The sequence below is a fragment of the Delphinapterus leucas genome, chromosome 4 (assembly GCF_059928025.1).
Source record: "Delphinapterus leucas isolate spDelLeu-1000000601 "Yukka" chromosome 4, BTC_Dleu_Yukka2, whole genome shotgun sequence".
Classification (NCBI taxonomy): Eukaryota; Metazoa; Chordata; class Mammalia; order Artiodactyla; family Monodontidae; genus Delphinapterus; species Delphinapterus leucas.
This window is the reverse complement of record NC_143132.1, coordinates 68,048,831-68,063,598: the sequence shown is the minus strand read 5'-3', so window position 1 is coordinate 68,063,598 and position 14,768 is coordinate 68,048,831. Positions and strand designations below refer to the sequence as shown.

The 14,768-nt window shown below is 40.8% G+C and overlaps 2 protein-coding genes across 5 annotated transcripts in view; one reads left to right on the top strand and one right to left on the bottom strand.

Annotated features, from left to right (window-relative positions):
• FAM162A (family with sequence similarity 162 member A) overlaps nt 1-12,045 on the bottom strand; it is a 37,944-nt gene extending 25,899 nt beyond the window's left edge. The window contains exon 1 of the mRNA XM_022567090.3: nt 11,915-12,045. Within this exon, the coding sequence (XP_022422798.1) occupies nt 11,915-11,948 (34 nt within the window). The 5' untranslated portion in view covers nt 11,949-12,045. The remainder of the gene's footprint in view (nt 1-11,914) is intronic.
• Nucleotides 12,046-13,150: 1,105 nt separating this feature from the next.
• The window catches only part of MIX23 (mitochondrial matrix import factor 23), a 47,845-nt gene continuing 46,227 nt past the window's right edge, over nt 13,151-14,768 (top strand). The window contains exons 1-2 of one of the 4 annotated variants that reach the window (XM_089910589.1): nt 13,152-13,342; nt 14,138-14,353. Coding sequence is in view for 2 of the 4 variants with exons in the window: in XM_089910587.1 (XP_089766713.1) it covers nt 13,295-13,342 (48 nt within the window). In the remaining 2 variants the exon portion in view is untranslated. Of the gene's footprint in view, nt 13,343-13,363; nt 13,614-14,137; nt 14,354-14,768 lie in introns of those variants that run through there. The other 3 variants (XM_089910587.1, XM_022567049.2, XM_089910590.1) reach the window with 3 other exon arrangements.

Below are 14,768 nucleotides of genomic sequence, written 5' to 3'. Positions count from 1 at the left end.
TTTTTTTCTCAGAATCATTCAAGACTCTCCTGGAGATAACCATCAGTGACGTTACCTGGAACGTGACCAATCTCTGGGAACCAGTGATGATAAATGAAGGTTCAATGAATGCTGGTGAGGAGGTTTTTAGAAGATTATCTAAGTTACTGTTTCTTAACCTGTGTGAAGATCAGCTGCCAGGTTTGTTGCACGTATGTTGCTAGTTATGAAGTCTGCCAATGATCTGCTTAAAAATAAAATCATGGCATTTGTCAAAACCCCTAAAACTACATCACAGAGAGCTTTAATATATGCAAATTTTATATCAACCAGGGTGTTGGATCATTCCCAGGATGGAAAGCAGACTGTGACAAATGTATCTAATTGTATTAGAAATAATGTGTGATCTAACCTTATAAACTTCAAGGTGGGAAAAAAGGAGCTGACCTAAGTAACTTTGGAAAATATTGTTTTGACTGGAAACTGTAAGACTAAAGACAAAGAGAAATGTACTTTAGTTGGCAAATTTGTTTCTTACAGGAGTACTGGTTAACAATTCTGAAACTACTTTATAAGTATATACTAGGATTGAACAAGGAAGTAACTAAATGGTAGATAATGAGAGCCAGGTTTCTCATTGTCAAAGAAAGAATTTCCAAAAGCAAGGGTGGAAGGCTAGAATGAATGTGGTGCTGGGTCAAAGTCAGAAAACTCAGTGTGTGCACCTTTAGTTTTCTATATATACATGTGTGTATACATATAGAAAGATGATATGAGACAGAGACATAATTATGTGTATACACATGGTTTAGTATACACACATGTATTTTCCAGCTCTACCCACTGGGAAGGCCTGGAATCAGTGACACTTGAGTAGCAACAAGCACACTCATTGCCAGATCCTGGTGTCTAAATACGATTATCCAATGAAAGGAACCAGGGCTCCTTGGAGAAAACTGGCTGATTCTATGTTGGGACAGAGAAAATACAAGATGAGTCTGGAATATCCATCCTGTAGTGCCAGAAAGTAAGGAAGTGTCCAAAAAACAAAATGATGAGGGCCTGTAAAGGGACACAGAAGCTGATCTGATAAAGCCTAAACTGGCATAATCTGAACAACAAAATAAATAAGAGTAATAGATTATAACAAGGTAAAAAATATGAGTCCATCAATAAAAAATAAAATGAGTCCAGTATAAATCATGTGGATATTATATACTGTCTAATATGACATGATGAGAAGGGCACTTTACACCTCTGTGCTATTTATTCTTCCCCCAAACCCATAACCCTAGTCTTACCATGAGAAAGCATCAAACAAAACCTAATTGAGGGACAACCTACAAAATATCTGACCAGTATTCCTCAAAATTGTCAAGATCATGAAAATCAAAGAATATGAAACCATCACAGATCAGCAAAGACTAAGGAGACATGACAACTAAATGCAATGTGGTATCCTGGATTGGATCCTGGAACACAAAATGGACAACAGTAGAATAACTGGAGAGAACTAAATGAAGTTTGTCCTTTAGTTGATAGCAAAGTATCATTGTTAATTTCTTAGTATTGACAAATGTACTGTGGGTTATGTAAGATGATGACATTAGGGTTAACTGGGTGAGGGGTACACAGAACTCTGTACTATCTTTGCGACTTTTCTGTAAATTAAAATTATTCTATATAAGAATATTTTTAAACATGTGTATTAATTACATCTTATTGTTTTTTACTTTATACATAGTTTATGAAATTTTTATATTTACTTGATATTTAATATTTTAAAAATTGGAGAGGATTTGATGTTATCTCTATAAAAATGTCACTCTCACTCATTTGTACTCCAATATGTTTTTGTAATGAGATAGAAAAGGAAAGAAATGGGGTATAGTAGGAAATGTGCCCAATTCAGGGTAGACCAAAGATGTCCAGGTGAAGGTCATCTGCCTAGTGCACCTTGGTGGAAATGAGATGAGAAAATTACACACGATACATATCTTGTTACACCTTGCTGTTCTCAAATGTTGTTGCCATCACCTGTGAGCTTGTTAGAAATGCAGACTTTCAGCTCCCACCCCAGACCTACAGAATTTGAATCTGTATTTTTAATGATATCCAACCGATTCATATGAACATTAAATTTCAAGAATCAAATAGCTGCATTCAGTCAATAGCTGATGAGTACGCACGGCGTGCCAGACACAGGAAAACCAATACCACACACTCTAAAGTCTAGAACAGGGCTATTCGGCCTCAGCCGGGAGCTTCCTGGAAATGCGAATTCTCAGACCCCACCCCAAACCTTCAGAATCTAGAAAAATGTCTTTACAAGCCCTTCACATGATGCTTATGCATACTAAAGTTTGAGAAGCACTACTCTAAAAAGAGGGACTTCGAACTCTGTATACTGGAATCACCACAGAAAAACAAAAACCCAACACACACGGCCATCCCACACCAATTAAATCCCAATTTCTGTGACAAGGACTCTGGCATTAGTATTTTTTAGAAAGATTTTCTAAGTGATTCTAATGTGCTGCCATGTTTGAGAATTGCTGCTTTTTAGCACAACCAGCTAGAGTCCCTATTGAACATAGGCTACATGAATGACCAGGGCACACCTGCAGAGCTAAATACCTATGTCTCTGGCTGCATTCAAAATCCCTCTTTTTGATGAAATAATGCCACTTGCAGCAATGCTGATCGACTTAGAGATTTTCATATTAAGTGAAGTAAATCAAACAAAGACAGACAAATATCATATTACATCACTTATATGTGGAATCTAAAAAATGATACAAATGAATTTATTTACAAAACAGAAACAGACTCACAGACATAGAAAACAAACTTATGGTTACCAAAGGAAAAAGGGTGGAGAAGGGATAAATCAGGAGTTTGGGATTAACAGATACACACTATCATGTATAAAATAGAGAAATAGCAAGGACCTACTGTATAGCACAGGGAAGTATATTCCATATCTTGTAATAACCTAAAATGGAAAACAATATGAAAAAGAATATAAATATGTACAATTGAATCACTTTGCTGTGTACCTGAAACTAACACACTGTAAATCAACCATAAACCAATCTTAAAAAATGCTCTTATAAAAGATGTTATTAAAATTTCAGGGCTTCCCTGGTGGCACAGTGGTTGAGAGTCCGCCTGCCGATGCAGGGGACGCGGGTTCGTGCCCCGGTCCGGGAAGATCCCATATGCCGCAGAGCGGCTGGGCCCGTGAGCCATGGCCGCTGAGCCTGCGCGTCTGGAGCCTGTGCTCCGCAACGGGAGAAGCCACAGCAGTGAGAGGCCAGCGTACCGAAAAACACAAAACAAAAAACAAACAAAATTTCATTGTGGAAATAAACATGTTCTTATTCCAAAATTAGGTTACTTCCTGCAAAATATTACTCCCTACCTTATGTATTTTCTAAACAATTTTTCAGTACTTTATTTTAAATATGACATGTTTTGCTATAAAGGTCAGATGCACTGGTCTATTCCTATAATCTACCCTATAAATAAGATTCTAATGAGATTTAAGAAGATCTGCTTTTGTCTGTATTTAAGGTTATATTTTACTGTCTCATTTCTTGAATAAATAGTCTACCTACAGAAAAAAAAATCGCTCTTTTCAACAGCAATTCACTGAAAAGGAGCTCTGCTTTATTTCTAACTTCTGCATATCAATATGTAACTCATTACACTAAAAGTTTGGAATCCCTGTGGAGTATTAAAATATCCCCAGCTTCCAGATTTTACAGAGCATGCAGTCTCTAATACACTTCTCAGTTACTTGATGACATGCAGTGTGAACTGTTCTACAGCTCATCCTCCATGTTCTCCTCCTCATCCTCCGTGGAAAAGGCTTTACTTCACATCCCTCCTCTACAGCAGCTGGAGGCCCCCATGGGTAAACAGCCACTGTCTCATTATCTCACGATGAATGACCAGAGCTACAGAGCTGACCCGAGAACACTGCTGTGAGACTCTCAGCCCAACCACCTTACTCTTTTCCTAGTGTTCCAGAAGGCCAGGAGCTACCATGATCCTGGCTGGGAGAAGCACCTTGTTTATGGGGCAACAATATTCCTTTTTCATGTCCCATGGAAAGATTTCTTGATCTAAATACTTAGGCGGTATTCATGCTAGCCCACAAATGCCTATTTAATCCTTCTAGAATTGAAATAGGATACTGCTTGTCCTGAAATGTTCGCTGTGATAGGAAAAAGCAAGTCTGAATAAGGAACTTTGAAAGTCTGTTTTGTGAATCGGAGTCAATTTTAAGTCTCAGGAGGAAAAAACTAAATGTATGCTTCTCCTGAGGATGGCAAGGTTCTTACACATAGGCTATCTAGCCAATACTGTATTTTATAGTTATGATGAAATCATATGTCAAATGTTTGTAGCTGCTCAGTAAACCTACTAGAAAGAAGAATAAGTTAGGGCAATTATGTCACTTCTGGAAGCTGGAGCTCTTATTCCCACCCAGAGCTCATTTAGAATAGAAAACCACTGATTTACTTTCTACATTAGAAGAAGCTGGGTGGGAATGCCCTAAAGGCTGACCACAACAAAACAAATGAACAAACCTGAAACATTAACTTGCTCTGAGCTTTTTCAGCGATGAGACCTGAACAGCTTGACTGCAACTGCAGACTCCTGTCTGTAACTATTCTGAAAAGGGATGGATTTCTTCTGGCTTCAAACAATGATTTGCACAGAGAATTCTCCAGCTGCCTGCCAGGCAACCAGTGCTCACAAGCCTAACTGCCTTGCTAACACCCTTGCTGATGCTCTAGGGTTGAGAATTTAAGTGATGATACTGGCCTAATGCACTCTGGCTATGAGAGTTGTGCCTATGCATGCTCTCCCACAGTGAGAGCCTTTTGTCTGCCATACCCCAAAAAGATTTTGGGAAACAGGCAGAGCAGTTTTGAGCAGGAAAGTAACACTAACCATGGTGACTACGGCAGATAAATCTGGGTGCAGAATGCAGGGAAGGCTAGGGGTGGGGGAGAAGTAGGGTAAAGGGAGCAGAAGTGGGTAGACATAAATGTGGAAACCTTTTAAGTGGTGTCACAACACTGTAGTTCAAGTGGGTTGTGCAAAGGAAAGAGGACAGTTATAGGTCTTAATGCAGAGGAACTAACAGATGTGGAAAATTCTAGGAAGGAAAAATGGGCAAGACACACTGACATTATGAGCTTTTGTGGGCTGGCTAGAACCCTAACTACCATTTGTAACATTGTTTCTATGGGAAAAAAAATCTTAAGAGTTCTAAAAAACAGATTTATAAATAAACCTTTGGAATCTGGCCAGTTTTTTTAAGTTGGGGTGGGGGAGTGGGCCTATGGAAAGCAAAGTATCCATGTCTCTGGTGGCCAAATTTCAGTGATATGGGGCCACTCCTTGGTGATCTTTTTTCCGCCCATCATTCCAGCCCACTCCCAACAGTGGCTATTTGAAACCCTCTCTGCCTTAGCTGTTGACCTAAATAGGTTTTGTGACAGAAAGAGATTCCCTACCTCTCCATCTGTTTTCTCATCCATCCCTGCAGGCTTGGAAGAACACTAGCCTTCCTTCACTCTGAACCACTCCAACTGTGGCCCTTCTTGCTGAGAGATGTTGTACCAAAATTCTCAAAAACTCTAGATCCTTCCTTTCCACTGCCTTTTTCCTGCCAAACATTGCCTCTCCACTCTTAAAACAAACGAAAAACCTTTTAACTTATAAAAGTAACACTTGCTCATAACAGAAAATTTGGGAAACTAAAAAAACATATGAAGGAAAACAAAAGCATCCATAATCACACCATCTGGGGATAACAATTTGGTCTATTTCTTCCCAGACTTTTTCCTATACTTATACACAACATATACATTTTCCAAAATCATATAATTCCATATCTTGCTTATGTCACACTTTTCCGAGATTAATTAAAAAATACATTTGAGGGATTCCCTGGTGGTGCAGTGGTTGAGAGTCCGCCTGCCGATGCAGGGGACACGGGTTCGTGCCCCGGTCCAGGAAGATCCCACATGCTGCGGAGCGGCTAGGCCCGTGAGCCACGGCCGCTGAGCCTGCGCATCGGGAGCCTGTGCTCCGCAACGGGAGAGGCCACGACAGTGAGAGGCCCGCGTACCGCAAAAACCCCCCCCCAAAAAAAAAACTTTTTGATACCTGTATAACATCAAATGGATATAACCTGAATTTAATCATTCCCTATGGCTGGATTTATTTCCCATTTTTCACTATTACAAATAATATTTCAATGAATAGTTTTCTACATAAATCTTTAATGGCATTTCTGGTTATTTTCTTATATAGAATCCTGGTAGTGGAGGGCTAAAGGATATGATGGTTAAAGGACATGAACCCTTTTAAGATTCATTTTTCTTCTTTAATATTTTAATTTTATTGGAGTATAGTTGATTTACAATGTTGTGTTAGTTTCAGGTGTACAGCAAAATGATTCAGTTATACATATACAAATATACATTCTTTTTTAGATTCTTGTCTCATATAGGTTATCACAGAATATTGGGTAGAGTTCTCTGTGCTGTACAGTAGGTCTTTGCTGGTTATCTATCTTATATATAGCAATTGTGTTCATCCCAAGCTCCTGATTTATCCCACCCCACCATATTTCCCTTTGGTCATCATAAGTTTGTTGTCAATATCTATAAGTCTGCTTCTGTTTTGTAAATAAGTTCATTTGTATCTTTTACAAATTAGTTTCCACGTATGAGTGATATCATATGATATTTGCCTTTCTCTCTCTGACTTACTTCACTTAGTATGATAATCTCTAGGTCCAATCTTAAGATTCTTAAAATATATAAAAAACTGCTTTCCAGAAAGGCTGAATCAATTTCTCCATCTACGGGTAGTTGATGAGAATTCCTGAGTTATTACACCACAGTGGTACTGAGGGTCCACTATCTCAAACAAAACATTCACTTGCTCTCAACAGCTCCTATAAATAAAATACTACCTCCTTCCTTTCAGAGTGGAAGTGACTGAATAAGTGGCATGTATTTACTACCTTGACCCCATCACCCACACGATAACTACAATGTTTCTTCCCCCACTCATTTTACTAAAATTGCTGTAAATTAGTGATCTCTTTCTAGTCATATGAATATGTCTTTTAGAATCTTTTCATTAGCTCATCTGACTCTCCTCTTCCCATCTTTGTGGCCATTTGACTCTAATGATCTCATCCTTCTACAAGGACTCAGTCCTCCCTTACATTACACCACCACGTTTTCTCCCTTCATCTCCGACCTCTGTGATCTACCTTCTTTAATATCCTCTGCCACTTCCTATTGCTTACACTACGTCAGGCCTCCAAGGTTCAGTTTTTGCCTCTGTCCCGCACTGCTCTCAGGGAGGACTCCTCCATTCTGTTTTAATAATCAGCTCTACACTGATGGCTCCCATATATTTCCCTAACTTTATCCCTCCTTTGTCCTCAGGTCTGGGACTGAGGTTCCATCCTCACCTATAACTCAATGCCACCTCCCACTCAATAGTGCACCATCCTCTCTGCCAAATCAGTAAGCCTTCCCAACTTTCTTATTTCTGACAACGGAGTAGCACTCCTTCAGTCCTCCATGCTCAAAAACTTCAGTCTTTATGTCTTCCTTAAATTACTCTGTCTGAAAGTCATACTAACAGTTTCTTCAAAATACTTCCTAGATACATTCTCTTTTCGTCATTCTCATCATCACTTCACCTACGGATTACTGTAATATTTTCACAGGTAGCAGGTATTCATGCTGTATGCAGCGACCATGTTAATTTTCCAAAAATATTTTTTAATGACTTCTTCTTGAAGGTTTCCTTTTTGTCCAAATTCATCTGGTTCAAACCCTCAAAGGCCAAACTGCATCTCCTATTAGTACCTCCTGAAATCCAAGATAATCCTCTCTCCCTACTGCCCTTTCTCCCCCCACACCCTCTGCAGACTCATTACTGCCCCCACCTTTGCTTGTGTCACTCTCCCATCCCTTCTGTTTCAATGGAACCTTCAGTAGATAATCCTAACTTACACTACTTTTCCTTTCTCTGAATTCTTTTTTTTTTCCAAGGGAAAAATGCATTTTATTTAATGACCAAGTACACCAATACAGACACATACATTTATATATACGTATACCTATGTGTGTGTACATATATATGACTAAAACAATATTTACTCTTACCATTTGGGATGAATTGTAAAATTTTCTGTTCTATGTACTTTCATTAAAAAAAATGGGGGTTGCAACTTGAGTCAACACTAAGAAAATGAGGATGAAGTGGTAAAAATATTTAAGGTCAGATTATGCTCTCAGAGGCTACATAGTTTAGGGAAAAGAACCCTCAATCTCTGAATTCTTAAAACCAGTGGTATGCTGGCTCTTGGGAGGGGGGTGGTGGGTAAAAGCCCTGATTTGTAGTGTTTGCCAATAACCCTCACCATGGCAGATCTCAAGCTACCAGTGTAACATGACTACCTGTGAAACTGGAAAGAGATATGCACAAAGCCAGGAGGAACCAGCTTCAGGACACCAGAGCAGCATTTAAAATCTGTTCTGCAGGGCTTCCCTGGTGGCACAGTGGTTGAGAGTCCGCCTGCCGATGTAGGGGACACGGGTTCGTGCCCCAGTCTGGGAAGATCCCACATGCCGCGGAGCGGCTGGGCCCGTGAGCCATGGCCGCTGAGCCTGCGCGTCTGGAGCCTGTGCTCCGCAACGGGAGAAGCCACAGCAGTGAGAGGCCAGCGTACCGAAAAAAAAAAAAAAAATCTGTTCTGCAATCTAGAACTTTATACTGTCTTGTATAAGCTCTCCAGGTATATTATATAGGTCTGCTTATTCATTGCAATAAACTTTAGCCCTAGGAAGAGTGGCAGTCCACTCATTCCAGAGGTTTCATAGTGAACAGGGCACACAGTGTTTGCTTAGTAAAAACCTGTTGGCAAGACCTGGAGGGAGTGATAAGCAAAGCCAAAGACTGGAGGCATAAAATGGTAAAAATGGGCATGTACTCATTTAGGGCTGATTAGTAAGAACAAACAAAAAGTACAATGAAGGAGCAGAACGTAGTAGAAATAAAATCAGAATGGGAACCAGGAGATATTCCCAGCTTTGTAATTGTGTGACCCTTAGCAAGTCAATTTCCTTCCTGGGCCTTAAGTTTCCTCAACTGTAAACTTAGGGTACTACATGACTACATGACTTTTAAGTTATCCATTGATTCTAATGCTCTAGGATGTGGGTAAAACTGACAAGGAGAATGCCCATGGCCCACTGCATTGATAAAATAACAATAATAAATTCATTTTAAAATCTGCTGTTAAGTCAAAGGAGTTTAGGGCAGTAAATCTTTTCTGAAGGTGTGAAGAAACATTCTTATAAGACCATTCCATTCCTTTGATCTAATAATTATTATATAGAAAGTAATAATTATAAAAAACAATTATTTTATTAAAAATAATAAAATATTAAAAACAATTATTCCAAAAAGTATCTATTGCCTATCTATTATGAGCTGGACACTGGTAAGTGCTGAAGATTTAGTAAAAACAAAACAGACCCCATCTTTACCCTCATAGAACCCACAGTAGTGTGGGTCAATAGCCATTTAGTTCCAAATCATCATAAAAGTGCTTTTTAGCTTAGCACAGATTGCTCTGAGTAATGGATGGAAGCTATGGATCCTCTCTTCCCCAAACAGGCATATAATCATAAAAATGTGAATGCAATTTCAGAGGTTCACAGAACCTCTCATCTGTGAAGAACCAAAGAACCAAGAACCAAGAACCAAAAGTTAACAACCCTGACCTATTTCTACAGGTACATCTACAAAACAGTAAACAAATTCAAGATCGAAAAAGCCTACATTCTGTTTGTTAAGGGAGTATAGCAAAGATTTCCAACAGAAACAATTAAAAATAAGGGTCCATCATTTAAAGGATTAAGCCTTGGCTTTTTGAAATTTCATTCACCTAAAGTATCTTCTTCCAATAATATTCTGGATAAATGAGGTATGCCTAGATTATGTTTCTATCTGATCTACCATTCCTTTAGTAAAGTTGCCAGTTAAATCGTTCTTACTTGAAAACTATTTGCATATGAATGACTGCTTCCATTTCACAAGTAAATCTGCATTTCATGACTCTTCCATTTCACACCAAAGAGACCCTATTAGCTATGACAAATACATGTACACATATATCTGAACAAGCAGTCTGAGCAAAGCAAAGAGTACAGTTCCAGAATTAGAGGGCACTGACTCATCTCCTGACTCTAACGTTAATTTTATGGCGGATCAACCTGGGACAAGTCCTCTAACTCTCGGACCCATGTTTATTCATCTGTAAAATGGAGAGGAGACAATAAGACTTACCTAAGAGGGCTACTATGAGAAATCAATCAAGTAAAACAATGTAGGTCAAAGTATTTAGAAATAAAATGGGCAAAAGTGGGTGAAGGAGCAAATTGCTTGAAGTTGCTCACAAAACATCAGACATTCAGAGATCCTTTGGGAAGAGGTGCTCATATAACATCCTTAGTGGATCTATCTGGAGTAAAATAAATTGTTCTTAAATTGCTCAAGGAATTTTGTTTTGACTGACTGCCCAATGGTAAAGTTCTTAAACGTCAAAAGTTTGGAGAGAGGCTTTGGAATCCTTATAGTACATAAATATATTCTCAAGGCAAGAAGATGAATTACTTACAAACACTCAGTCTTGGTTCTGTAGTCAAAGTCCCTTTTACAGGGTTTTTTTTTTTTTACAGAGCAATGATTCTTTCACTCTCCTTGCTGAAAAGGTTAACAGGATGTGTACAAAAGATTTTAGGGGAATTAGTTCATCTAAGCTGAACAAATCAATGAAATCAATCTCTTTTAGCAGAAAGGGTATTTGTTTTAAAGGAAGTAAATAATATTCAGCATGAGACATGTTTTCCAGTCCATTCTCCACTGAAATGCAAAATAAGAAATGTCAAGGATAACTTTTTTTTTTTACATTATTTCAATTACATTTACAATGTACATTTGCATTATCTCAATAGTCAAATTTAGGGCGATTCTTCTTGTAAAATCTGAATTAAACAACGTTTTGGTACTAAGGAATCAATCATTACACCTTATCAAAGTTCATAAAGGTAACCAAAAGTGTGATTTGCCCTGGTGCCTAGAAAACAGCCAAGAGGCAAACACTGATTTCTCAGCCCCTACTAAGCAAAGGCTCTACTGGTTCCCCAAGAAGGCAAATTAAACCCCGACTCCAAATAGTCATTACACAAATGCCTACAAGGGAAACAAACCACAGATCCTGCATTTACATAACACTCTCCTCCAAGAAATTTAAAGCACTTTATTGTAGAATTATTTAAAAGAAATGTACCCCCCCCATTTTAGGAAAACAATTACTGTTATTCTGGGAGACCATACATCCCTTGCCTAATCAGATAACAAATAGGTAGGAAACCCTAGACTCAAAATTTTCTCTGAGAGATAAACTCTAGAGATGGTGGGGGTGGGAGTGGCGGGGAGGGGGAGGCTCGAGACTCGTGGAAAGCTGAATGAATCAGGCAATGGGGTAGTTTTAGGGATGGGAAGTGCATTAAGAACTGAGCTCACAGGGGCTGGGGGTCGGAAAAGTGATCCGGGAGCAAAAGGGTTCGTTAAGTTGGTGGCAGCTGGTTGGATGCAGAGGGTCACTCTCGGCTAGCCCGCAGTGTCTTGCTTACCAGTTGCTCGCTCATCCCTTGCTCTCTCCCCCTATTACTACCCTGCGGTTGGATTCCGAACTACCTGAGGGGAAAGCGTAATGGAACAGAGCAACCCCCATGCCTGAGGAGGCTGCAGGCTTCCTCCACCCACAGCGGCCGAGCTGGCTTCCCGCCCACCCCCTGCCCAGCCCGCGTCTCACCAGCCGCCAGGCGCAGGCCGCGGAGGCTCCCCATGGCCGCCTACTCCGCCGACCAACACAGTGCTGCAAGGCCGGTGGCGCGGATAAGCTCAAGGTCGCCAAGCGCAGAGAAACGAGAGACCCGAGCAGGACTCTGGGGCGGGGCTTGTGGGAGGTGAGGGCAGAACGAACGGGTCATGAGTGACGTCCGGGCGATGGGCGGGGCCTACTAGAAGCGTGGAGCGTGTGGGTCGTGCTTGGCGCTCAGACTGTGCGGGCAGCTTGCCCTGCCCAGCCACGCCTCTGTTGGCGCCGCGTCTTGGAAGCGGCCCTAAAACTGCTGTCTTGGAGTCTTGGTTTCGAGGGCCTTTGCAATGGCCTTCTCTGCACCTAAGAAAGTATCCGTTTAAAATAAAAGAAAAGTGGGGCTTCCCTGGTGCCACAGTGGTTGAGAGTCTGCCTGTTAATGCAGGGGACCCGGGTTCGTGCCCCGGTCCGCGAAGATCCCACGTACCGCGGAGCGGCTAGGCCCGTGAGCCATGGCCGCTGAGCCTGCGCGTCCGGAGCCTGTGCTCCGCAACGAAAAAGGCCACAACAGTGAGAGGCCCGTGTACCGCAAAAAAAACAAAAAAGGAGAAAAGTAATATGCTTACTAAGTAGGACTTTTGTGACCTGTAGACCCCGAAATCACACTGCCTAGATAAATCAGTATTCCAGTACACTTTTTTCAGTATTTTCAATGAATGTGTACATGCCTTTTTCAAAACTGCGTAATTGGGTTCTTAGTGACCAGTGGCCTTCATCTCTTGGTTGGCTTTAGGGAGTATCTCTCAGGCTACCTGAGAAATTCACATGTATGCTTCCTATGTTGTTTTCTATTTGCCTATTTTTATAAAACTAAACATTTCATTATTTCCACACCTGAACACCTTATTCAACCCTTACCCCCCACTGCCATCAATGTCTTTTCTTGACATTTCTTGGTGGGCGCAAATTCTTAAAGAACAAAAGCCCCTCTGCTCAAGGGTTGGGACGGGAGGGTTAAGAAAAACCTCACTTCTACTTGAGAGTTCCTTCTCAAACCACCTTGTTGGTGCGACCAGGAAACTGTTTCCCTTTTTGTTAAGTAAATGGGATTGGAGTAAAACGATCCCTTCAAGTTCTGACATTCTTCGATCTATGCACCTGGGCCAGTTCCAGGAGGACATGTTAAAAGCACAGGAGTGAAAAGAAGGATAGCAGCGTTACGGGTTTTCATGTGGGCGAGGCTAAGGGGAAAAGACAAACCTCGAGCTCAGCTTTCTTGCTGAGATTCCTCTCAATATTTTTTGTTAGGCGGTGCCGCGGACACCTTTGCTTCGCGATGATTGGCTCGCGGCGGGGGCCTCGTGTGTGTCCAATATGGCGGCGCCCAGTGGCGGTGTGAGCTGTGAGTTCGCCGAGTTCCAGGTGACGGGGTTTTCCTCACGCGGCAGGCGTGACCTTCCTTTTGTCCCCGGACCCTGTTCCCTATTCTGGCCTGGGAGGGAGTGCGGACCAGTTGTGGCAAAAGCGGAGATTTCAAAACTCCTTTTTCGAGACATTGGAGGTCATGGGGGCGCGGGCTTGGCCTTAGGGAGCGAGGCTGCTGCCTTGGGGTCCTGGCTCTCCCAGGCCTTGAGTAACTGCACCCAGAAACTCCAGTGGTTCCTCGGTGGCAAAGCCGAGTCCGGCCGGGTGGGTAAGGATTGCAACAACCATTTAGCCATTGTCTGAACTCAGTTCTTAGTCTCTGTCATTCCCCTCCTGTTTAAAGCTGAGTATTTATAGGAGAGAAGAAAGTGAAGGAAAGCTTATTTACTTGATAGAACAAAACAAAAAAATTGTACGAGTTTCACTATTTTGATGGGTCAGAACGTTTGGAGGTTTGAAGGGTCGATTAATCCTAGTACCTGCGCTGGTTCTCTGCCTTCCCAACCATTAGAGAAAATGTAACATTTAAGAAAAAGGTTATGTCTTTTATATATTCAAACACCAGAGGTCTGGGGCTGATTATTAACCCACGAATTAAAGAACAGGGGGTCTGGATTTTGACGAAGTTGCAATGAAAGTTATCTGTTCCAATGTAAGCATAAGTGCTGCTGTCTTGATAAGAGTGTGGAATTTAAAAATAATGAAAAATGTATTTTTAACTAAAGATAATGAAAAATCATTTCACGTATCACTGACCTCTGTAGTAAGCTGTGTGCTTGCATCCGTTTTTAGGGAGTGATATTCTTGAAGATAATCTCAACAGATTGAATTATTTGACAAACATCATTTGGTCAAAGAAGTTTCTGTGGAGTCTTTCCAGCATTATATACACCCTTTTCACCACTTCAGCTGCGCAGATTAGATCAGCACACCAGCAGCAGACTTCAAATGTGATCATGTGATCAAAGTGCCTAACAAATACAAATATTTGTAAAACTCTTAAATAAGGTAGAAAAAAGACTGTTGGATTCTAAGGTTAACCAGCCCATTTGTGGCCTTGGTCTTGTCACGTTAGTCCTGTGATTTAACTTGGGTTAATGAGCTCAGATAATTGAGCTATGATAGCCTTAAAGTTTATCTGAAAGAACCCTGGTTAGGGAGTTGGATGTCCTGGGTTCTAGTACTACTTCTGCCATTAACAGCTTTGGGACCTTGAGCTAATCACCTGACCCCTTCCATAATTAACTTCTGAATCTGTAAAATAAGATTATGTTAAATAACATTTAAAATGGCTTCCATCTCTATAATTATTTAAATCTCTAAAACCAAATTTCAAAGGATCTCTTTGAGCTGTTGAAACATTCAACAGTGCTTAAAGAACACTTTCATTTTCTTTTGGAAGTTCAGATGAGATGTTGTAAGT